Here is a 25,254-nt window from a genome sequence, read left to right on the forward strand (position 1 = left end):
AAACAAACTGAATATTATGTCTGAATTGTTTTAATACTTTCTGATTTGGTAGCTTTTAATTTTTCTACACTGTGTAAATTTTGGTTTGTCTATGTTTCTTTTTTTTTCTTTTTCTTTTTACTTTTTTTTTGTATTTCAAGTTTTACATTTCTACTTTATGTTCATTTTTTAATACAATGTGTTTGTTATATACTGGTGTTTAGTATGAGGTGCCTTTTTTCACTGCACTGTATCATTTAGGACAGCTGCCAAAATTTAATACATTTAAAATGCAACTATCATTTACATACCTCAGCATCTGCTGCTGGGTTAACTGAGCTGTTAGCATCATTACGAGGACGGGCAGTTTCAGTTTTGTAAGAAAACAAAACAAAATGAAGATGTAAAAAAAAAAAAAAAGACAAAACTTGTTTTATTCGTTATATTTACAAAATATTACATCATGTCATGCCAATAAAAAAAAAAAAAACAGTGTGTGACAAACAAAGACACCATACGTTGCCAGAACATGTGTATATTAGGCAATAATGGTTAAAGTGCACAGGTAGACACTGGATCTGCTGCTTCAGATTAAATTAATTTGACAATATATGAGTCGAGTAGACGTTTCAACAGCAGGCAGCTCATGCAGCAAGTTAAAGTAGACTCAGCGTGGCATAAAGGCTTCTTTGGTGAGAGTTGCATCAGTTGGAGCATTACAGTCTCTGCAAGAAATTGGGTGGCACATTTTCCTACAAGAGCCTCTCACAACCTCTTTGCAGCGGCCTTGCCAACATCTGTGCAAAACCTTCAAATCAAAGAGGATTTTACTGCGTGTCTACTGTATGTGCAACAAAATAGAATCCCCTCTCCTCCTCCTCCTCCTCACCCACTCCTCTCTGCTGGGCATGATCACACAAGGTCGAATTTTTAGATGTGCTTTAAGAAAAACTGAAATCGGCGACAAGGTTTCAGATATTCAGTGTGCATAACAAGGCATCAAAACATTCTGCCGTCCCAGAGACGTGAATCATTCCCTTGTCTCACCTGATTATGCAGTAATATGCATGGCTAAATGAATAACTGAATCAAAGCACTTTGTAAACAGTGTTTAAAAAAGCTGCTACGTAAAGCTTATTAATATTATTATTTTGCAAAGATTATTAGTTGCTCTAATGCTTGAAAGTCAATGTGTGCTTAAGACAAGTATTCGTATTTCATTACGCCATCTTGACTTGAGGTACATATGTCAAAACTCAGAACTTACAGTTGGCTTCAGTGAGGCAAGCTTTCAATAAAACATCAAAGCAGATTAATTATTATTAGATTAACATCTGCCTTTTGAAAGCCTCACTGATATATATCCAAAGTCTTAATGTACAGAACAAAAAGCCAGAAAAAAAAGCATAAGAAAATGTGATAACTAGTTCAGATTGATTAATGTCATTAAATTGCACTTTTTTCTCTCTCTCTCTCTTTTTTTTTTTTTTTGTACAGCAGTAAGGCAGACGAGTCATTTAAATCTTATCTACTGTGCGCAAGTAGATTACTTTTAGACATGCATTTAAACATCAACACATAGAAAAATCATAAGATAGCCAGATTATAGAAATTAGGATGTGTGTATTAAAACAGCAGGGGGCTAGAAAGCACCGGGAACGTATCTGTTTGATTCTAGAAGAGCCATAAAGTCCTGTTTCCTTCTGATCTGGTCCATCAGCTTGATGCTCATAACAAGTAAAATAACCTGGAATAGAAAAGAAAAGAAAAGTTAGCACAAGGAAAATATTTCAAGATGCTTTTCACTAGCATATAACAATATAACAATATATACATATATATATATATATATATATATAAAAACACATACACATACCCAAAACACTCCGCTTCCAAACTGTATACCCATCGACAATGAGAATGCAAGCTTCAGCTCGGAAACGTAAATTGGAAGGCAAGGCTGTGAATGGAAAAGTGAAAGTACAGGCGGGTAAGGGAGCATAGTTAGTTTTGACTTCATCTGTGCCAGATAACAAGATTATATCATTATACTTTAAATATACTGTGCAGGAGGGACACCTCCAGCAAAGTGGTGATGATTCACTGTGCTGGGGTTAAAAAACTTTGCCTGAATTTAAAAATCATCTACAAGAAATCAATCAATTTTTTTATTTTTAAGAATTTTCTTTTTACCTCTTGATAAACATACTGGTTCTTTGGTGCCCCGAGTGTGGCGCTGCCTCGTAGTCGAATCTGTCGAAGAGTACAAAATCTCACTGCACAATGCAACAAATTGAGGACAATTTCACCAGTTTTGGTTTTAGCTGTGCCTGGCGTTGATGGTTCCTTTCAGATTTTCTTGCTATTGCTTGCTGATCAGCACAACACACTCTCATGCTGATGAAGCTACACTGAAACCCAGAACTAAAAAAAAACATAAGATGATTTAAGTTTAGAATTTCCCCAAAAACTAGGTTCGCTAAAAGATGATCTAACTAGAAGAACCCAGAATGAGGTTAAAGTGTATGCGAACCCCAACCAAGTACCCAAAGCCTGATTTTTCTTTAGTAACTAACAAGTACTGTAACTCCTTATTTAAACACAGGGTGGCATGGTGGTGCAGTGAGTAGCGTTATTGCTTCACAGCAATCAGCCTTCTGCTTTGAGCCACGTCCTCCAAACACTGATGGTACTTCCTCCCTCGGTCCAAAGACATGCATACGACATGTAGGTTTATTGTGCATTAAACTGTGCATATATGCGAGTTAGATAAAGCGCTTTAACTGTATAGAATGAAGTGGCGTATGAATGTATAGATAAAAATGTCACAATAATACAAAATGATTAATTATATTTATTAAAAAAGATGGAAATGCCACAGTTAGAATAAGAGCTATAGTCCTTGCCATTTTTTTTTACCAAGTAAAAGAATAAAATATGCACAGTTAGCTTAATTGTTAGAAATTGTATTGTCATTTAGGGCCAGATTAAGTAACTGCACCAGTGAAAAACCCTTTTTTGGCATCAAAAATCTACTGTGGGGTTTACCAAAAAAACACTTTTGTGAAATAAAGCCACAGGGCACATTAACATGATGATACATTTGCAAAAACAATGCCCCTATGAGAATGGAAAGTCTGATGGGTGATCTATTAATGCACTCATTTGTCCACAAAGACGCAGTTACTTCGTATACAAATACAAGTGCAGATTCGTGGCTCCAAAACATGCGCAGCTGATGAGGAAGTGAGGACGAGCGATTTATATCCTAACAAAAATGACAGTGTAAGCTCAAGCTTTACACGTGTCTCTAGATGAGAACAGACTGAAGAAAACTGTTTTTTTTATAACTGTGAACTCATCTTTTCTCCAAAGGACAGAGTGTAGGATTATTATTCAGATAAGAGCTGTGTTATTGCAAACCTTTCCACCACATAAACCTGAAATCTATGACAGCTGCCCTGTGTGATGCGCAGAAGAACACCAAACATTATTTAACCATCAGATCATGAGTTGTCCCTGCATTAATTAAAATTTGTTCCACATGCACAAATATGCACATTCTTCTTGTTTTTTTCTGGAGTCTGTGTGAGGCTGCATGCACTAACAGTGTAAGTCTGACACACTAGCACAGTTCAGTTAATCGCTGTATTTTGGCAGACATTTCAATATGGCTCCAATGTAGAGACTTTTTTTTTTAAAGAGAAAATACCCAAAAGCCACTCTGTGTGTGCACTGCTGAGAAAAGGCATCTAGAGACTTTTTAATTATGTACCAATTTCAGTTCTGCTCATTTTCAATAAAATACTAGCATTAATAGTGAGCGGCAAAAAGAAATGGCTATAAACATGCAGGATGAAGACTGTGAAAGGTGACAGAACATATAAAACTGCTCTCATGGCTTTAAGTCGTCCACACATCACCGTTACACGCTCTTCCTGATAACATTTCCCCTTCTCATTCCCAACTATCACAACTCATACAACCAAAATAACACATGCTTTTTTCAGCATTAAATTTAGCATTGCACTGCATGCTACAAAAGTTAATAAATCCCATTTGCAAGATTCATGTTCTCCTTCCAAAACTTTGTGCAGTGACAGGGAAATTCCTACTAATACATATACAGTAAGGCCAACCACCAAAACATCTTTCTCTGCGTTTCAGTCAGAAAACTGACACTGCACCCCTTTGTTAAATCCTGACAACAGCTTTTTAAAGCCTAAAGAGGGTTTCACTGTGGTGCTGTGTTAGTGAATCTTGCCCATGGACACAGTTATTTTTGCAGTTGATCTCATTAAATATGTATTTAGATTCCCTTTCAGAGCGCCGCAGGGGAGCCACAGCACGCATGCGGGCAATCGGGATATTTTTTAAAGTGAGCCAACAGATTTGCAGCATTTTAGAGTCAAATTCATGCTACAAATTACAGAAAGGTTAACAAAATCATAAATGTAAATGTCTGACTTTGACAAAAAATGGTCGAAATAAATAACCCAAATGTGTACGTACTTGCATGATGTGCTGAGAGCACTAAATAGCACTTACTTTTTTACCTTTAACTATATTCCTTTTACATTTGAGTTTACAGTGTAGATTACATTCAACTTTAGTTTCCATTTAGATTTGTTATTGAGGTATGCCTGAATCTTTTTCGGAAATGTCTCAAATGCAGTATTCCATTAAAACTATATGAGTTCTACTTTGCTCTGCGGATAAACAACAACTAGTTAACCTCAATCCAAGACAACTTAAGCTATACACAGAGTCAAAGAGGAATAAATAACTGGCAAATTACACTGGCACTTGCTATGGGGAAAACCAATTGTGTCTTCAAGTTTCACCAGTGAAACTGCTATTATCTGGGATTATTGAAAACAGTGAACAAATCTATCGCTAATTTAAATATGTAATTGGTGCCTCAGTTTCTAGAGGACAATGTGTCGTTACAGGACCAGAGATGAACGTAATGAGCACTGTTCTTATAAAAGAAAGACACTCACGCATTTTCCTGGATATTGGCAGTTACAGGATGAAGGGATGGAAGAGCCCCAGTCTTTGTAACCTTCAACGAGACCGCAGCATTCCAACTGGAGGTGAAACACAAAGGTTCAAAGCAGGTCCAGCAGTAATTATTTTTGTATCATTTAGTAAAAAGTTGCAAAATTCTTTAAAGTTTCATTAACACAAGGTGTAGCACTGATTTCTGGCCTTTAGTTCGGTTTGGATTCGGAAACCTTCACTACAGACTTGTGTTTATTTCAAAGATACGAGTTTCAGGGAGGCTCGTGGCGTCAGAGGGAGAGTATTGTCATTAAAGCAACGGGCCAGAACATCGCTACTATAATGGGCCTATTCTTTTGTTTAAACATAATGCATGCAACCCAATATTTCCTTCCTGAGGTAGCCAAATTAAAAAAAACAAAAAACAAACAACACTCACGAGTGGTCAGTGGTGACCAGAAAACAAGTAATAGCAGATGTTTCTGGCGTGCATGATTGACAACAAAGCACTTTCACACTAGCAAAGTGTAGCTAGCACAGCTGCACTATGCTAGCTGTAAACAAAAAAGGCAAAAGTCAGCAGTTAGCAGAGGCAGGCACACTTTGGATCTTTTTAATACTCAAAAAGAGGTTAGTGTTTTTAACATACAACCTGCTTTTATGTCAGAGTATCCTAACATACTGTAGATTTAGGAGTTGCTAAAAGCTGGCTGAAACAAACAGGGCAAAAATAAGTCATATGTCCTACGACCTTTATCATAATGATGTTACATTATAGTTTCTATTTACAGTTCCATAACTAGCAACACTTATCAGCCAAATTGCTATGAAATACAACAAAAAGTCTACCAGGGTGAACCACGCCTCTTGCTCTATGGTAGCTGGAATAGGCTGCACACCGCCCGCAGATATAAGGATAAGTGTAAGAAAATGGATAAATGGCCAATCAAATTCTATTTTTTTTATTACAGCGGAATATACTGGGTTTGGGAGCTAGCAGGGAGCGTGAACTTCAGTTTCTTCAGTTTGTTTCTAAAGGGAATAAGCAAGTATATAATGGTCTGTGTAACAGTTACCACAGAGAACCAAGGTTGTATCGCCAAGGTGTTTGAGATGTTTGTACCGGAGAACTTAAACAAATAGTATTAAAAACTTGACCCTAACATGGGGGAAATAGTTATTTGATTCCCTGCTGAAATGATAGGTTTGCTCACTTACAAAGAAATAAACTGTTTAATATATTTTTAAATTATTTGCATGTAAATGAGTGAAATAAGTATTTGATCGCCTCTAACCCAGCCAGAATTCTGGTTCGCACAGATTTGCTGTTTCACAATCGGTCAATCGACTGCAGATACTCCTGATCTCAAAGTTATGTGTGTAAATCCCAGCTGTCCACAGAATCCATTTCTTGCATTCCAACCTCTCCACTACCATGGGAAACACCAAAGAGCTTTCAAAGGATGTCAGAGACGAGATTGTAGACCTGCACAGACTCAACGAACACCTTCCCAAAGTTAAGCACACAGTTAAGGGTGCAGGATGGCTTCACCGCACTGAGGGGTCAACAGATGGGGCAGTGTACCGTTGAATGTACTTCTTCCGTTAGACAGTCATAACACGGTAGATGGGTCATGGATGGATCTTCCAGCATGACAATGACCCAAAACATGCTAAGACGAATCAAAGGAGTGCATAAAGAAGAAGCTCATTAATGCCTACCCAGTCTCCAAATCTCAGTCCTATAGAAAAAAATGTCAAAGGAGCTGAAGCAGGAGCCAAGAAACTTGAAGGATTTAGAGAGTTTCTGTAAAGAGAAGTGGGTCAAACCCCCTCCTTAGATGTGTGCAAACCTGGTGACCAACTACAAGAAACATCTTATCACTGTGCTTGCCAACAAGGGTTTCACCACCAAGTCAATGACATGCAAATCAAGTTATCACTTTTATGTAAAATGAAACTATCATCAAAATCAGTTCAATTCGATTTTATTTATATAGTGCCAACAACAACAACAGTTGCATCAAGGTACTAATTAGAAGGCTGTCCATTTATATGGACAAACTTACAAATTCAGCAGGGGATCAAATAATCATTTCCCCCACTGTATAAGTAACTTCTGCTTACTTCTTGCTGAATATGATACAGCCGTGTCTTGTTGGCTTGGCTTGTCGTAGTGAGTGGCATCATGGACAGCAGCTTGGACTCTTCATTGACCACACGTTTCTGAGGAGAGAGAAATCAACATTAAAATCTTCTCTTAGCATATTAAGACCACAGCAAAAACTTTTTTAGCAGCTTTAGGTGACATTTTACTGCAGGGCCTTCACGTAATGCCATACCTCATAAATATCTTGGTAACTTAGTGCTGCTTTAACAATTATTGTTTGACTGGCTGCTGCCATCCCAGCTGCATACTGCACACAAACAAAATCAGTGAAAGTTTTAGTGGCAAAGAAATCGAATGAACGAAATCTAAAACAAGAATAATGAATGAGTCAAGCTTTGTTGTTTGACATAGATGTGACCCACATGCGCAGTAGCAACACAAACACACTTTTACCAGAATAAAACACCATCTCTTTTCTTTGAAGGCTCCGAACACGCCGAGCACAGAGAGCAGCAGGCAGCCAATCTCTATCACGTACAACATCACTACGGAAACAGTAGACACCATCTGAAGAGGAAAAACCACAATGGTGTTAAAATGATACACCGACTGGACTTGTCGGTTTTATGTAATGAATAAGCCTTGAATCAAACATTTGTGGAAGATTTCACCCGACCTGAATTTCGCTTACACTTAACATTCACTTTTAAGGTTTGTTTGAGGTTAACAGTCATGCTTGCATTCAGAAGATGTGCACTGAGCATGAGGATTATTCACTGTCTTCCTCAAGGACACTGATGAGACCCCTTGTATAAATCCCCAGTTGTCTCCACTGAAGCCTGACAAGCATTATTGCCACCTTCAATAAATGCACACATCTGAAACTATTTTACCCCAAAACCATGAGAAGTCGGTCTTACTTTTCCAGTTTGTAAGATATCTCGATGGTAAGCCACTGTCATTGTCAGCAAGAAGAAGCACAGCGCCTTTGGAGAGGAAGAACGCAAACATTTGTTAAGTGTGCAAACAGCTTTGAGTTAAGAGGATGTCACAATGCAGGGTGTAAGGCTCCAGAGGATGGATAAATGAAATAAATATTTGAGGTTAATAATAGGTCTGCTTGTTTTGCAGCTCGGGGAATGTGGAACTGCAAAGATTCTCAGTTTAGGGCTTAAATCATGGGTGTCACTTCTTAAAGGAGCAGCAGCTCCTTTGAGTGCAGATGGAAGGCAGAAGTACTGAACAGCAAGGTAACAGCACAGCAAAACAGAAGGCCTTTACATGTGACTCAGCTGGGAAAACACAGAACACTGTAAACATTACCAATGTGAGAATACTGCATATGTGATTTGAGGGGAAGATGCTGGGGTGAAGATGGACGGAAAAGGATGGGTGTCCTTATATTAAGGCAGAAATTCATCACAATGGCGATTTCACCCTGATTTCTGATGACTTCTTAGTGTATAACCTTAAAAACACATTGGAAGAACCATACAGCAAACACTGCAGTACACTACACGGGATACGCGTGGTATACAGACAAAACAGCATTGTTTGGTTTAGATTAATTGATCTGAGTGGGAACACGACAACAAATGAACTACTTAACCTTATAAAAAGATATCAAACAGGCCCCTGGGCTTTAAATTCATTGATTAAAAATTCCTACCATATGGACTGAATTTGCAAAAATAAACGGCCTTTTCAGGCTCGTTTTATCCGCCACCACGACCACCGCGCTCCGCTGCATTCTGCTGCTGCTCCCCCGGGCTTTAAAACGCCCTTTTACATGGAGAAAACGTTACGGATGTAGACCTGGGACCGTAGCAGTCAGGGCATCTGTCTGCTGTATCCGCACAGGACGTCACTGTGATGTGCTGGATGAGGGGTCTATGCCGCTTTCAGGTGCATTCGGAAATATTGGAATCCGGGAGTAATGCTTAGCTTAACCGCGGTTAAAGGCAGAGTGGCTCTTGCCACATGGCCACAGCTAGCATCAAGGAAGCGCTCATATCCTCTGAACAAAACTCAGTAAGACAGGCTAATTTATTCGAGCCGTCAGATGTTAATCTGTGCATGTCTAACTACAATGTGACAGGTTTGCTGAATCCATATAGGCATAGAAATGTATATATATTTTTAAAGGGATGGTTTAAGGTTTAAACACCCTCTTAGCTTAATAATCATAACTAATATTTGCATACACATGATTCATAATGTGTGCTTGCAATTGTGTATTTGCTTTATTTGCTGATTTGTTAACCTGCAACGAGCCATTCTAATGGGCTAACATAGCTTACAGGTAGTTTTGGATTATGCACATAGAGAATATTATGCATTGTAAGATGTATTTATTTAAAATTTAAAATACAGTTTAGTTTTAGCTATAGCTTTTTTTAAATCAAGACTTCGCAGCGATAATCATATAAAAAGCCTCTTACAAGGTTCAAGGTTCAAGGTTCTTTATTTGTCACATGCATAGTTATACAAGTATAACACACAGTGAAATGTATCCTGACACGCTCCTCAACATGTGCAAAAAAAAAGGGGGGGGGGGGGGGGGGTAGAGGAATAACATTATAAATATATATATATATATATATATAGTGGTACATGCTTTTAGATTGAGCTGTTGAACAGAACAGAATGCTTCCCACTACTCTGTGCATTCACATGCAACAGCAAAATGTACAAAAATGCTGTATTTCACCTAAAAAATGACAAAACGAAAGTACACCCTCTATGACTTCTAAGATTTTATGTGTTAGGATACAATACAAAGTTATGTGGTCCTTAAATGGTCGTTTTTTGTAGTCTTTAATTATGAAAATACAGACTGAGATGAACATGGCATTACATGGCATTACACCATGTCATTATTTATTGAACAAAAATGAAAGTAAATTGCAGATGCAGTTTTTGAAAGTACACATTGGGAGTACACCTGTGGACCTATTTTGCAGCCACTGAGTTGAATATGAACTCCTCTGTGCATCTAAGTGTTCTACAGTCAGATTCATCTGATGTACATTGATGTACATGAGGACATTCATCTGATGGCTAAAGCTTGGCTGAAAAGGGGTCATGCAACATGACCATGATTCCAAGCACAGCATCAAATCTACAACAGAATGGCTGAAAAGGGTGCTGCAATGTCCCAGTCGAAGTCAAAGCTTCTACCTCAACCTCTCTTAAGGTGAGACCTTAAGAGAGCTGTGCATAAATTAGTGAACTGAAACTTATACAGTAAAACGAATTGGGACGAAGGCTGACAAAGTCACAGTAATTCCTACTAAAGTTGGTGCTTCAAGCTACTGAATAATTAAATATTCTCAGTTTTTCACACATTTCTTGGATTTTTGTTTAGTTTTTCCTAAAAAATTTTTAGAAACTAGTAAGGCCGAAATTTTTACTATGTCCTAATATGCAAAATCTTAAAAGTGACAGAGTGCACTTTCTCTTTCCCATCACCATATGCGCCTAAAATGTAACTAGCTTTGAATTCAAGTATAATACTTAAACAAATATGCTTAGTTTCAATAATGTAATATTCTCTGATTTTCAGCAGACATATTGTGTGTGTAGGTGGTCAACAGACTCCATTTCCCAGGATCCAACAATGATGCTGGGCTGGGTTACTTGCGAAAAGCAGGTAGAGCAGGTTTCTATTGTTACGACAGGTGATCTAAACAGCGAAAAAGAAAACAGGAAGAACTGGTGAGGGAAGAAAATAAAAGGGAGGGAGAGAGTCAGGTGGAGGAAACACAGTGACACGTGTGTGAAAGAGCAGCAGGTGGATTAGACAACCTGGATTACGGACACACATCTTTAAAAATTCTTATTTTGAGGAATCTCTCCTTTGCTGCGACAGCCAGAACCTGTGCAAAGGGGCAACAGGCCGGGATGCGTGTTTGTGCTGTTTTTTACTGGGGGCTAAAAAGTGGGTCAACACCTGAGAAGGAGCTGAAAAGAAAAGCAGAACTCAGACGGTTTTGTTTGAAAGAACACAAGAGGGGCAGACTGAACTAAAAGCAGAAGAAATGCAGACTTATTAGGAAACATTTTTGAATGACTGGATGGATTGTCTGAAGCTTTTTTAACCTTTGAACTGCTCTCTATCTTGACAAACCTTCCACCAGCCTTAAACTGGTTTTGCAGGCCATATTTACCTAAACCTACTCTGCTGATGGAAATCTAGTTGCTTACCAACTGTAGATTTTGTTAGAAGAAGAAGGAGCCAAGGCATTTTTTCAGTAGTTCCCTGTTGAAACACACCACAAGTTTGATATCCATATTCTTTCTTGTGACTGAGTCTTGATTCAAATTCAAAGATAACCCAGCATCTCTTACCCTCAAAGAAAACCCATTCCTAGCGATCTACAGTACTGGAGGGCTCATTTCCTTCCATTTATTCCCAGGAAAAGACACACACTCCGCTGTGACTTCATCATGGAGATGCCAGCACCTGAACATGATGATACTTTTGACTTCCTGTTTAAGTTAATCCTTATTGGAGACTCAAACGTGGGGAAGACCTGCGTGATTCAGAATTTCAAGTCTGGGATTTTCTCAGAGAAACAGCAGAACACCATCGGAGTAGATTTCACTGTACGGACACTGAACATTGAGGGGAAGAAGGTGAAGGTGAGTTCCCCGTAATGTGCGTGTCTCTGCGTGTGTGTGTGTGTGTGTGTGAAAGGCAGTTGGTAGCGTGTGTGGGAGAGAGTTTGGGTTTTTCCTTTTCTGAGGATTAAGTTAGGCTAAAAAAATCCAAGTTAAGTTTCTAGCTTACTAGTTAATGTACTAGTTAATACATCCATTTTACGTCACTTTACCCGGTCCATATGCTGTTGATTAGATTAAATATATCATTTAGGACAGGTCTGCTCATGTCATGAGGAGTGAGGAACATGGAGGAACCTGGATGAATGGAACAATAGTTCTTTTAAATGTGCAGATGTGATTAACTTCTCTCAGTTTCTCAGTAAATGACATAACAATGGGGAGTCGTTCGGTTACAGTGCGAGTTACTGTATGCTGAGTTGTAAACGGGTCACGCCAGCCACTCACACGAAGGACCTGTAGTTCAGGTTTCTCTGCTTGACCTTTTGTATGAGTAAAAATAAACTTCTCTGTGCTGTCATTACACACAAAAAAAGGAACTAATTGTTTGGGTGGATCATGATTGCTGTGATATACTTCTGGTCTGAATGCCTACTTGGATAAATACATCTAGCTCCTTATTCATACAGTTAAGTTGTGGCTTATGTATAATACATGTTCATTCACTATCTGCACTGATCAGTAAACACAGACATGGTAGTGTGGCTTTTTAATGCCTCCTTTTTGTTCCCCTAATTGCTAACTTCATCAATCACAGGGGAAGAAACAGTATGTCATTCAAGACAAACACACAAATACAGTAACTGCAGTGTTTGGCTGACAAACAGATGGTTGCATGATATAAAGCCATGGCATGCATTCTCTCCTTAACTAATAGATCATCTTTTTAAAGCTAGGGGAAATATTACAACTATCCGCACTACAAATACTGAAGTATTACCAGAGCAATGATGTGAACTATTTCTAAAAACAAGCACGCAAAGGGAAGTAGTCCAACTTCAAATGGCGAGTTTCAACTGTGGATGTTTAATGATTCTGTGTTAACTGGTATCATTTCAGCTGCATTAAATCTTCTGAAAACTTTCTATTTTTCACTTTAGCCTGTCTGTTTTTAAGCATCCGCAAATCACAGTGTAGGATCATCTTAAAGATTCAATCAGTTCATAAGTAGTCTTACAGAACCATCTAATTTTGCAAGCCTGAGACCTCATAATTCAGACTATTGGTATTAAAAATATCTGGATATCTTGGTGATCAGAAGTTATATCACAGTTGTATGGACCAATAGGAACTTATAATTAATTTCTTATAAATTATTTTGTTGGGTTCTTCTGTTATTGAAATGGTAGACTTTTCATATGATGTTCATTAAGGCAGAAAAGCATGTATTTGAAAGCCCCTACAAGGAGTTACTTAGTCACAAAACAAGGCCGTTCACATCTACATAAAAGAGTCATTAGCCTGTTTTAAAGGCATTGCAGATTTATATTGATCAGCATCATATGCATGTAGAAGTTCATGCTCAAAAAAGATCTGAGCACATGTCTATAATCTGCATTAGGTGTAACCATCACATAGCATTAAAACAAATGGGGTGGGGTTGGTGAGTCTCGTTTGTTACTATGACAGTTGTTACCACACTAACAAGGTCTGTCTGGTCCTCGGGGACTGTTCTTCAGGGGAAGACTAATGAGTGCTCAACTGTGTGAGCATTTATGTGTGTAGGTGGGTGGTCCAGATAGCACTCGTGTTGTGGGGCACTCCATATCACATTTTGAAAGATTAATATCTGTATCCGCTGAGCTGCCTTGCATTAGGTGGGAATTTTCATGTTCCAAAATCCTGATACCGTTATTTGGAGTAAGTACTTCACTCATACAGAGCACTGAGAACAAAAACCTTAATCCAGAAATGATTGTCTCGATATAGTAATAATACTCTTTACTTTACTATGATACCATCCTCCTGTAATTTCTTAAATATGATTTATTGTTGCAGATGCAAGTATGGGACACAGCAGGTCAGGAAAGATTTCGTACGATCACCCAGAGCTACTACCGCAGCGCTCACGGCGCGGTGATTGCCTATGACATCACACGGCGTTCAACTTTTGACTCAGTGAAGCACTGGATAAAAGAGGTGGAGCTATATGGTGCAGCCAATGTGGTTCTCGTCCTCATAGGTGAGTGCTGACAGGACTGATAACGACTGAAAGCATTTAGGAAATGAAGATTTTCTGGTATGCCGTTAGCCCTAATGAATACCGGGAATTTGATTACAATAGCCTTTAAATGAGAAAAAGCGTCTTCTCCTGGCAGTTTTTACACAGATTACTGTGAAAACGTTCTCATGTGCTGTGGCTAAGGAGTTTGAAAGGCTTGTTCACACAGATGTTCAGTGGCTGAATCATGAATGTCTTTCCCAATTCCCCCCAAAAACTGGTGGGATGCATCAGTCGTGTAAATAAGTGAATGCTGCTTGGTGAGTAGTATGCTTTGACTGAAGAAATGCACTTTTGTTTTTAAATGAAAATCATACCAAAAAATATTGTAGTTAGCATGGCCTGCTTATGCAAAATATACAATTGTATCATTTTCAACAACAACTTTAGTCTGTTCCTGCGATCTGCAAGCCACTTTGCAACCCAGCCACCTCTGTTTTTGGTCTTTCTAGCTTAATGCCCTATCTTTAGTCAATTAAGCCTGATTTGTTTTACATGGGAGTCTTGCTGCTGCTTACTACATTTTAAAATTAACATGTTTTACTGCTCACAGTACTGTATCGACACCAGTAGAGTTTGACTTTATTATGTAAATTGGGTGCAAGGTAATATTAACAGAACCTGTGTCACTGTGTATACATCACTTAGCTTCCTTATTCTCTACATTTAGGTAATAAATGTGACCTGGAGCAGGAACGAGAGGTTCAGTTTCAAGAAGCCTGCAATCTGGCAAAACAAAAAGGCATTTTGGCTGCTCTAGAAACATCTGCAAAGGTAATACACGCATATAATAAATAGATGTGACCATTTAATGCTGATGATACTTGTTATATAGAGCTTTTTTATATTTTTCTAGGATAGTCAGAATGTGGACGAAGCCTTCATGCTGATGGCCAGAGAGCTGCTGTCTCGTAACGGCCTTAACGTGCAGCCCGAAGACTTCGAGAGCAAGGACACGCCTCGAGTTCTGCTGCGAGCCAACTCTCGGCCAATCAACGGCACCATAAGTGCCAACACACACACACCAGAAAAAAAATCGTGTTGCTGATACAAATGCAGACAGGACAAGAAAAGGGACCGACGTTGGATGTTGGCAGCAAGAGAAAGATGGAGCTGAAGAACTGAAGGAGATACATCACTGTGGGAATAAGGGCGAGCACAGGCTCAAGAACATTCAACAATATATGCATCGAGGGGATTCAGGCAATTATCAGAAAATAATTGCCTTAAAAAAACAAGCAAGAAAACAACCAGTGTACTTTTTTTATGACTTACCTGACCTGAAAAATAGTTGACCAGTCTTTTCATTTAGAGAATAACAGAGTGGTGATGGGAATAATCAGTGTTGTGGGAAAGTTCCAGTAAACCTTTCTCATTCATGTCAACCATTACTTGGACTGCTTTTGTCTCCCATTTAATGCCATTTTATTTCCACAAGAGGTCATGAGGCTACTTAAAATGAATCCAGCAATTCATTTATAAACTGAAGGGCTATTATGGCTGGTTTTTACAAGTTACAATCACACCTACTGGGAACAAATGTGCAATCAGTTAAACACAAAAAAGGCCCAATTTTCTTTCTTTCTTTCTTTTTCTTTTTTCTTTGTGCCTTTATAGAGTTTTTGAAAAGCCAGTGAAAGACAATTAGATGTTGTTACTAAATGCTTTCAGAGGACTGAGTATTTCACCCAAGTGACCTCTTGTGTTGTCTCTGTAATGAGCTGTGATCCTCTGCTGCTGCAGTGTGTTTGAAAAAGTCCAGAGGGGGGTCTGCTATGAGCCAAAACACTGTGAATAATGTCATTTTTAAGCCCTTGTTTTTTTCTAAGATACAAAAGATACATGGATAATGATATCTTACATGCTTATAAATGTCTGTGACAGGTTGCGCTTTGTTGTGCTTTAATGCTTGTGAAAAAAATGAAACTGCCTTTAATGCACCATGGTCTGCGCTTGTGAAATTTTCTGAAGGTTGTTTTTTTTTTCAAGATATGTCCTTATTTTTAGTGTGTTAATGAGGGGGATCCTGAGACTATGAAGGCCACATTTGCCAGAAATTAATATAGTTCACAGTTCATACAGTAATTCATACTTGCTTTTAAGTTGCCATCCGTTTATAGGGGAACTTTCCTGAGAAGGGCTGGGCTGAAGAGTACTGAATGGGTGCCTTCCTTATGAGTTAACACAAGATGGCACTGTGCTGTTACACGTTGTGCATAAGGTAGGCTGATTGTTCACTGACTTAAAGACTAAGGTTATTTGGAACATCTGTCAGTGCACTAAAAAACAATTAACCAAGTTTATATGAAAACCAGGAGGCAGGAAAGAGTCTCATTAGCCTAAAGGCAGAACCACGCCAAGACTACTTCCTCTAAACATAGCTGACAGGGTCAAAACCAGGATGCAAAGTTGGCAGACCTCGCTGAAACACCAGCCTTGAAGCAATGTAACAAATGCTATGCTGATCATCAGTGTTTGTTGTTTTGGTTATCCAGTGCTTAAAAAGACCATCCAGGTGTAGCCTGGTCCCTTATCAGTAACATTGTGCTGCATCTGACAAGCAACAAATTATAAATTCATGTTAGTTTTGTATTTTTTTTCTCCTTGATCCAGTCTGTGAGTTATTCCTTAAGAATGAATTATTGCTTGGATTATCATTTCTTTGCACGCAGCCTGGTTTAATAACAGTTAGATTGCCATCATCGGTGCTCACTTCCTTTCCTTTTAGTCAGTTTTGTCTGATTAGTTAGCTTAATCTTTGTCATCTGTAATGTAATGGACTGTTATGTCATTATGGTTTAACTGACTGTGCTGTTTGTTCCAGACTCCTTTTTATGTTATATACAGTACTGAGCAAAAGTCTTGAGCCACTCATCAATTCTTTATATTTTGTCTCAAAGGAACCAGACTTTTAAAAGCCATATTTTAAAGTGGTACTTTTTCCACTCATTTTCAATCCAGTCCTTGTTTCTCACTAGAAAAGTGTTTTTTTTTTATGTCAAGCCATTTAACACAGACCTATGAATGATTCAAGCTTAAAAAGGCATCTAGGTTTAAGGGCAAACCAGTGTTGTGTCTATGTGCAACAGACAACTTAGCAAAGAACAAGTTTTAAAATTACATATCTTTACTTCACTTTGTTACTAGCAGGCTTTATCACAAACACATTTGTTCCCATTTCTTTGGGTGAATCCAGGAAAAAAATCCAAGGATAACACAGATCAACAGGCATAAAATTGTAATTTTGCAATAATAAGGAGATTCCCAAAGCCAAAAACCATGAAATTAGACAACTGGGGAGAAACAAAGTGGTAGGTGTAAAAAAAACTATCTACAGCAGATGAACAGTATCTGACAGCCATGCCCTTAAGAAATAAAAAAAAGAGTCCAGTAAAGACCTAACAAGGGACCTGAGAGGTGGATCTGGACCTTCAGTTGATCCATCTGCTTTTCACTGAAGCCTCAGTTCACATGGTCTCAGTGGAAGGATGGCTGTCAAGAATCCTTTCTTAGGAAAGGGAAACAGGAAGAAAAAGCTGAGGTATGCCAAATTACACAAGCACTGAACTGCAGATCACTGGAAACAGATCTTATGGAGGGATAATTCCAAATTTGAAATTTCTGCCTCAAATAATCACTATACACAGAGAAATGAAGGAAAGGGGTGTCTACAGCCATCTATAAAACACTGTGGAGGCTCGGTGATGGTTTGGGGCTGCATTTCAGTGGTATAGGAGATCTTGCCTAAATTGATGGAATTATGAATTCAAGAATTTTTCCTATAAGAGTTCAGGGTGTGTTGAAGAATAACAGTGGTCACACTAAATACTGACTTTAAAGCTTGCTTGGCTTCTGCAAACACACATTTCCCATTTTCCTAGACTTTTGCACAGCATTGTTTCCATGCTACCTGCTCCATTCTCTCAAGTTTTGACCCTGTTTTATTAAATTTTTTCCTTCCTCTATTTTCTAATGGCCTTTAATTGTGTTCTTTTATGTTTTATAGCCCTTTAATGGATAATTTAACATCTGGCCCAGGAACAGCAACTCAAAATGAGCCATTTGGCAAAAAATAGCACATTTATACTAATGGTGATTAATGTGCCTTGTCCTTGAAAAAAAAAAACGAACATTAAATTGTATTAGGTTCGTTTTGGGACTCAATATGTTATGTATTTAAGAAAAAAAAATACATGAAAAATACATTATAAATTTAAGCTTCTTGGGTACCTTTTAAATTGATCAGTATTACACTGTATGGATAATTTTTCATTGCTTGGGAGTCTCCGGTGGTGATCAGTAAACAGCAAGAACCTTCTTATCGTGTTGGGAGTTTCTATGTGGTGTTTAGATACCCTCTCTGTGCCTGTGTGTGTTTCTTCACAAAGACATTCGTTAATTGAACTGGTGAAATGTCCAGGGTGCACAGTGCCTCTTGCACAATTTCAGCTGAAATGGGCTCCAGCGCCCCCCACCATAAGCAGCTAATGATATGGAATATGGAACACTTTAGCAAAAATCATTTGTGATCCTTGACGCATTACTTGCAATGTATCTGGAAATTTTCGATCACATAGTAAAACACATTTTCAGAAAAAAACAATACAAAAAACAACAAATTTTATTTCCTGAAAACAAGTAGACAAAAATACCAAAAGACCAAAAACTACTTTTTAGAAGAAAAAAAAGTATATCCTGAAGTCAAAATTAAAATTACTGTAAGAGAGAAAAGTGATAAACAAAAAATAAACTCCAAGTCGATGTTAGGTGTTTCTGCAACCCATACAAAACAGGGAAGCTTTATCCCTAAAAGCCTACGTAATGGATTTTACCACAAAACACAGTTCCTCCTTTTATTAAGCCATTGTTCAGCTTGTTCTCAGACATCCATTTCAATCTTATTGTACCAGTCCTCTGAGCCGTCTGCATTTTAGCTCAGCCTGATGATTTTAAATTTGTTTGGTGCAGCCTTTTTCAGGTGTTGTGGAAGATTTGCACCCTGTCCATCACTATTGTCCATCCCTGGCTTCTGTGCATCATTTTCTGACTGTTCTTGTGCCCCCTGTCCTGTATCTGTCCCTTCTGTTTGTTTATCTACAGGACATTCCCCGTTGTAGGTCTTCACGTAATCCGCGACACGCCAGCCCTTGAACTCCGGCGGCTCTGAGCAGATCAAGCCAGTGTGATGGACGCCAGGATGGTGCTTGAGCCAGTAATTTAGGTAGTGGATGTTGTAGTCGCAGAACCACGGGTTGTTGTCCAGTGAGAGCTTCCGTAGGAAGTAGAGGTCCTCTAGTACACTGTACTGGAAGTATTGGAGACTGTTGTTGGAGAGGTCAAGCTCACGGAGGTACAGCAGTCCTGCAAATGCAGCTGGGAGCAGGGAAAAGTGCAAAATAAATTAGTTAGCATTCTGTTGGCATTCATGAGGTTTAAAGAGCCATTTAAGACTCAACAGAGAATAAAATGACTAAAAAGGAACAAAAATACACACAAAGAAATTGCCACAGTTTAAACTCTACCACAGTTTCTCACAGTCTTTGACATATTTTTTGGCTTTTGGACCGTTTTAATTCATTGTGATTGACTGATTGATTATCTTTAAGAATAATCAAGTAATCAAGTCTTTTTATAACCAAGTTCCATAAAAGGTGCAAAACAACGCAATGATTTGCTTGCAATGCTTTGCAAACCTAATAAACTTTTTTTTCTAGCTTTTTTCTAGCTTATCAACAAACCTAGGTCTTCTAGGTCACATTTTTGGTTTCATGCTGTGCCAAATTTTTTCAATTGGTGAAAGGCTGATTCCATTCATGACGTATGAAGTTTAGCCTTGTGTTAAAATATGCAAGACCTGAAAAAGATGCCATCTGAATAGGAGCATACGTTGCTCTAAAACCTTTCAGTATAAGCTGCCAAGGCCAGTTTCCCTGTATAGACACTGGGTTTCAGCTGGGCTTCATGACACGCAAAATCAAACATTTTGAGTTAAAAGGTGACTGCTGACATTCTCAAATGTTTCCAGTCACTGTTAGCTGTCTGATTTTCTAATGTGTGCACGTGCATGCCCATGGATGCATTCTCAGTGGGAGTAATGGGACAGCAAAGACCATTTCACGCTCTCCAGCCTTTGGCCAGGCTTTGATCTTTACAAAGCGGAAAAGGGGGGGGGGGGGAATAGAAAACAGGAGGAGGAACGTATGGAGGTAGAGAACTAAGAAGGAGGGAATTGATGGCATTGGGAACTTGAAAAGGAAGACTGAAAAAGTTTTTTTTGGTTTGGTTGGGTGTTGAGATTCTTTCAGTGTCTATATTAGCTTTATGAACATTCAACTCCAAGAACAACACAGACAGAGGAAACTATAGCAGAGGAAGGAAGTGTAATAAAGGGGGCAGGGATGCTCTTGTTTCACCTCCTCCTCCCATGTCTTATCTCTGGACTCATGAGGCTTGAGGCTCTCCCAAATTGGATACTATTCATGTGCTTGTTGGAGCCACAATGACCACATTCATGCTACTTTCCCAGGAACTGAAATACACGAATCCTTTCATCCAACTTTGCCAGAAAGTCTGAAGCATATTTCCTAAAGGCTAAACTGTTTATTAGGGACACTTACCTTTTCTTCCATGCTCTTCAAGAGATCCTAATCTAAGCATCTAAACTTACAGTCGCGATCCGGTCACTGAAACTTCACTTGCAGTAACACAGAAATAATGCCAGCTGGATAAACTGACTTAGTTAAAGACTATTACGAACTTTTATTTATTTATTTATTTATTTTACCTTGGGTGGGACCCTTTCCTTTTACATTTTCTAAGATATAAAGTTATTAGTCTGAGGAAAATTAGGAAAATTAGGCTTTAAGTACACTGCATTATCCTGTAACCATCAAATTACTGCTTTGTCTATTCTGGGGTTTTGCCTAGCCTAGAAAAACCACAACAATCTGCCAAAACAATTGGCCAAAGCCTTCCATGAAAAAAATAACACAAATAAGAGAACACTGATGCAATGTGCCAGATTTTTTTTATGTTGCATTTTCATTCATGTTTCTTTTCTCTCTGGCCACCCTTCCCATGAAAAGCATAAATAAACAACTTTTTCTTTTTAATATACTCTGAATGTGGACATGATTAAAAAGAGGGTTTGGGGATTTAAACCACATGTCACTGAATTTCTGTTTGAGTTTCCAGAGAATTTTTGACACAGTGGGGTGAGCTACAGTAGATTGTTTGCATGTGCCGTTGCAGGATAATGAAGCTTTTTGAATTTCCCTCTTGGCCAGGAAAGGGATGGAGTCGCACATAATTAGCTCGGTGAGATTAATGAATTTGCACTTTTTAATGGTACTCCTCTATTTCTGAGGTCGAATTTGTATTCCGAATACCTTCTCATCTAGTGTAATAAGATTGACCTCTGAAACCTACATTTGTATTTATTTTTTTAAAATAGTCAGAACCCTCCCTTTAATCTCTACTTAGCACTTCATGTCCAATATTACATATTCCCATAAAAACTGCTTTTTTTTCTCATGAACTGTTGGGTAATTTTACATTACTTTGGGAACTGCTGAAATAAACAAGGAAAGAAGTACTTATGTGCCTCTGAAGTAAGGAAAGGATTTGGGAACTTTCTAATAAATCAGTCACAATGCAGTTAAGTAAACTACATTGCAATTTTTTGCCTCTTGAGGCCAGTTGCGTGTAGTTGTAGTGGTTGGTTGCCCAGTGGTTGAGCATGCAACAACCTTCAATGTGTGGATGACCATTTTAGTTGGCTAAACAGGTCACCTGGTGGGAGGCTACCTGTCTCCATAAAATCTGTAAGCACTCTTAGACATTTTGGTGAAGGTTTGCCAATTAATTTATAAATACAGACAGATTTCCAACACTTTGCAGTCAGTCTGAATCGATGAGCAGAATTCATCTAAAACGTCACTCTTTGCAACATGGGACTCATCTCAGATCCCTGCCTACCAGTTATTGCAATATAAAAGCAAGGTTGACAAGCAGCTATGTAATTTTGCAGTTAAATTGCTGTCCTGCAGCAACTATTATATGTAAATGGCAACTTGACTTAATTTAATCAGAAACTGACAGCAGACTTTTTCCGTCTTATTGCCATTTTATTGCTGCCTTGACTTGCTTGAGTTGCTTTGAAGATAACAGCTAACTGCGAGTGGTCACAGACCTGGTCCCTGTCTTCAAAACAGCCATTTCAAAGGTAATGAGATTGCAAGTTCATTGCACATTCAATCATTTTGCTTGCACTGCAGTTTCTAGCCACATTTTCCCCAGTGTGTAGCATGAACCTGTTCACAATTTTAAATATGTCACATCTTGATTGACTTGGATGTCCTCGAAATGAACCCCGAGCACAAGCCAGTGAGGCTTAGAGATGAGGTGATAAACAACATCTTTCTAATAAATCACAGATATCTGTTTTCCCTGTGAGTGGCACACGTGCTTCTTTCTCAGGTTCATCTCAATAAATTTTAAATTAAAAAAAATAATAATTGTGCAGTATTTCTTGAGAAAAAAAAGTGAAATATCACAATGTGCTCAAGGAGTTTAATCCTCTAGTGGGACATTATAAGACATTCCTGAATAGAAAACTGTGGGAGAATCTGTAGGCAAAGAGGAAGGTTGTCCTGCCCCTGCCCTCAAGGAGTAGCCAGAATTTCTGCTTGTTATCATTACAAAAATGTAGTCAAGTATAATTATTGTTTTTCTTGGCTTATTGTAACTAAAATATGAAATTGCATGGTCTTAGTCATTAATGATGCGTAGTAAATGCAAGTTAGAGGAAAACACTTTTTAAATCTTATTTTAGGAAAAGCCTACAAATATTGTTTGAGTTATTTTTAAAATCTTTTGATGCAGGACTCAAAATATTGCTAAGAATGCTATCAAGTTATCGCTAGTGAATGCAGCCATTCCACAAGTACGTCTGTCTGGCAAATAGCAGAAGTAAAAGTTCAAACTTTCAACTTTTGATTTATATTGTTGATTAAAAAACACTTTCTCAACAGCTAGAAGCATCTATATGATATCATGGGTATGGTAAAATGTTTTTTAATCTAGGATTACCCTCTGTTTTGGTTAATTGTTTCACAATTATCCCCGTCTCTAACAACTTTCAGATCATCCGGTTCTCAATCGACTATGATTTGTAACAAATTGCGTCACAGGGTCTTACTCTTAGTCATTAGTACAACAAAATGGGGATGTGTTGATACCTTGATACATCCTGTTATCACTGTATCACTGGCAACTTTCTTGGTTACTTTTAAGATTAAACTTAAAACTTTCATTCTTGATAAAGCATATACACTGTCTGGCCAAAAAAATGTCTCCACCATAAAAAAGGTCACACACTCTAATATTTCATTGGACCGCCTTTAGCTTTGATTACGGCACGCATTCGCTGTGGCATTGTTTCGGTAAGCTTCTGCAATGTCACAAGATTTATTTCCATCCAGTGCATTAATTTTTCACCAAGAACTTGCACTGATGGTAGAGACTGACTGCTGCGCAAAGCCTTCTCCAGCACATCCCAAAAACTCTCAATGGGGTTAAGGTCTGGACTCTGTGGTGGCTAATCCATGTGTGAAAATGATGTCTCATGCTCCCAAAAACTCTATTTCACAGTTTGAGCCTTATGAATCCTGGCATTGTCATCTTGGAACATGTCCATGCCATCAGGGAAGAAAACCTTGTCATTCACTATAGTCAGACCTCCTTCTTGGAGCACATACTGTTGCTGAACCTAGACCTGACCAACTGCAGCAACCCCAGATCATAGCACGGCCCCCCACAGGCTTGTACAGTAGGCACTAGGCATGATGGGTGGATCATTTCATCTGCCTCACTTCGAATCCTGATGCGCCCATCACTCTGGAACAGGGTAAATCTAGACTCATCAGACCACATGACCTTCTTCCATTGCTCCAGAGTCCAATCGTTAGGCTCCCTAGTAAATTGAAGCCATTTTTCCTGGTTTGCCTAACTGATTAGTGGTTTTCTTATGGCTACACAGCTGTTCAGTCCCAATCCCTTGAGTTCCCTTCACATTGTGCATGTTTACTATTAAACATAGCTCTGAGTTCGACTTTTTTTTTTTTTTTCGATTTGATTTCACCAAATCGCCGATCACAATAATTCAGGATTTTTTTCCGGCCACATTTCTACCTCAAAGATGATGGGTCCCCTGTATCCTTCCATAATGCACTAGACAGTTCTTAACCCAATTTTAGTAGTTTCTGCAATCTCCTTAGATGTTTTCTCAGCTTGATGGGTGCCAATGATTTAACCCTTCTCAAACACACTAACATCTTTTCCACGATCATGAGATGTGTCTTTCGACGTGGTTGTTTATGAAATGAGAAAGAACTCATTGTACCAGTTGGGGTTAAATAAGTTGTTGCCAGCTGAAAGATAATCGCCCATGCAGTAATTGTCCAATAGGAGGCTTGTACCTATTTGCTTAGTTAAATCCAAGCCAGGCAGTGTAGTTAGGGCATCAGGTGACCCCGAATCCCGCAAAAGCTCCTGTGAAAAGCTGCAATAGGCCTAAGCGGCTGAGGCTTCCCATGATGTACTGAGCATTTCCTCTTCACTCACCACTTTTCAATCTCTTTGTTTATACACCACTCTGTATTTAATTATTTTTTATTATTAATCCCTGGCATAAAACACCTTAAGGAGATTGTTGTGATTGGCTGCTATATAAATACAGTTGAACTGAACCACCCTTAAAAATGGAATTTATCTTATCTCTGAGTTGTGCAGTTGGGTCTGTTTTCTGTGCTGTGACAACACAAAATACTTGGATATCCAGATACAAATGCTCAGATTCACATGTGAGTGGGAGAGAGAGAATATGTGAGCGGTGCTTCTGTTACCTGTGTCTATATGGTGCAGGTTGTTACTGCTGAGGTTGAGAAGTTTGAGGTCTTTGGACAGCACAAAATGTTTTGGCTTGAGATGTTTTATTTTGTTGTTGGACAGATCCATCCTCACTATGTCAGATGGCAGGTCAGGTGGGATGCTAATCAAATCTGCAGACAGAAAAAATTCAGAAACATTAGGCCTTCAACTTTCATGATACCTGAAAGACAAAAGTTTTTACTATCATCAGTGCACACAAAAAAAGATATGTGAACAGAGGGTGTGAACATTTCCGGCTCTTCAACTCAGACAGAAATATGTCTGCATCTTTATGGCTTCAAGATGGTTTGCAGGTTGTGTGCAACTTTTTACATTTTCAAGATGGAGTCAAAGGGGACATCATGTATTACAACATTTCACTTATTTG

General features: G+C 38.6%; 3 protein-coding genes across 3 annotated transcripts in view; 1 reads left to right on the forward strand and 2 right to left on the reverse strand.

The window, feature by feature from the left end:
* Nucleotides 1-445: 445 nt before the first annotated feature.
* LOC134647171 (tetraspanin-8-like) lies at nt 446-8,934 on the reverse strand. The gene is made up of 9 exons (XM_063501394.1): nt 8,763-8,934; nt 8,014-8,079; nt 7,547-7,660; nt 7,326-7,400; nt 7,111-7,209; nt 4,983-5,069; nt 2,173-2,232; nt 1,856-1,939; nt 446-1,726 (listed from the first exon to the last, which is right to left on the reverse strand). Exons 1-9 carry the CDS (start codon nt 8,841-8,843, stop codon nt 1,622-1,624), a joined length of 771 nt encoding a protein of 256 aa, XP_063357464.1. The 5' UTR covers nt 8,844-8,934; the 3' UTR covers nt 446-1,621.
* Nucleotides 8,935-11,542: 2,608 nt separating this feature from the next.
* LOC134647112 (ras-related protein Rab-19-like) lies at nt 11,543-14,985 on the forward strand. The gene is made up of 4 exons (XM_063501288.1): nt 11,543-11,737; nt 13,715-13,898; nt 14,608-14,711; nt 14,794-14,985. The coding sequence occupies exons 1-4, from the start codon at nt 11,543-11,545 to the stop codon at nt 14,983-14,985; spliced, it is 675 nt and encodes a 224-aa protein (XP_063357358.1).
* A 2,091-nt stretch (nt 14,986-17,076) lies between these two features.
* lrrc17 (leucine rich repeat containing 17) overlaps nt 17,077-25,254 on the reverse strand; it is a 28,848-nt gene continuing 20,670 nt past the window's right edge. The window contains exons 4-5 of the mRNA XM_063501038.1: nt 24,842-24,997; nt 17,077-19,310 (exon numbers count right to left, since the gene is read on the reverse strand). Of these exons, the coding sequence (XP_063357108.1) occupies nt 18,868-19,310; nt 24,842-24,997 (599 nt within the window). The 3' untranslated portion in view covers nt 17,077-18,867. The remainder of the gene's footprint in view (nt 19,311-24,841; nt 24,998-25,254) is intronic.

Source organism: Pelmatolapia mariae, linkage group LG17 (assembly GCF_036321145.2).
Source record: "Pelmatolapia mariae isolate MD_Pm_ZW linkage group LG17, Pm_UMD_F_2, whole genome shotgun sequence".
In the NCBI taxonomy this organism is placed as follows: domain Eukaryota; kingdom Metazoa; phylum Chordata; class Actinopteri; order Cichliformes; family Cichlidae; genus Pelmatolapia; species Pelmatolapia mariae.

Bases quoted from the DNA above. Each gene is read 5' to 3' on its own strand.
- LOC134647112 (XM_063501288.1), top strand. From the start codon at position 11,543: ATGGAGATGCCAGCACCTGAACATGATGATACTTTTGACTTCCTGTTT. The intron at 11,738-13,714 runs GTGAGTTCCCCG...TTATTGTTGCAG, and splicing joins TTGAGGGGAAGAAGGTGAAG to ATGCAAGTATGGGACACAGC. The intron at 13,899-14,607 runs GTGAGTGCTGAC...CTCTACATTTAG, and splicing joins TGTGGTTCTCGTCCTCATAG to GTAATAAATGTGACCTGGAG.
- LOC134647171 (XM_063501394.1), bottom strand. From the start codon at position 8,843: ATGCAGCGGAGCGCGGTGGTCGTGGTGGCGGATAAAACGAGCCTGAAA. The intron at 7,401-7,546 runs GTAAAAGTGTGT...GTTTGTGTGCAG, and splicing joins AGAGATGGTGTTTTATTCTG to TATGCAGCTGGGATGGCAGC. The intron at 5,070-7,110 runs GTAAGCAGAAGT...TTTCACCTCCAG, and splicing joins TGTATCATATTCAGCAAGAA to TTGGAATGCTGCGGTCTCGT.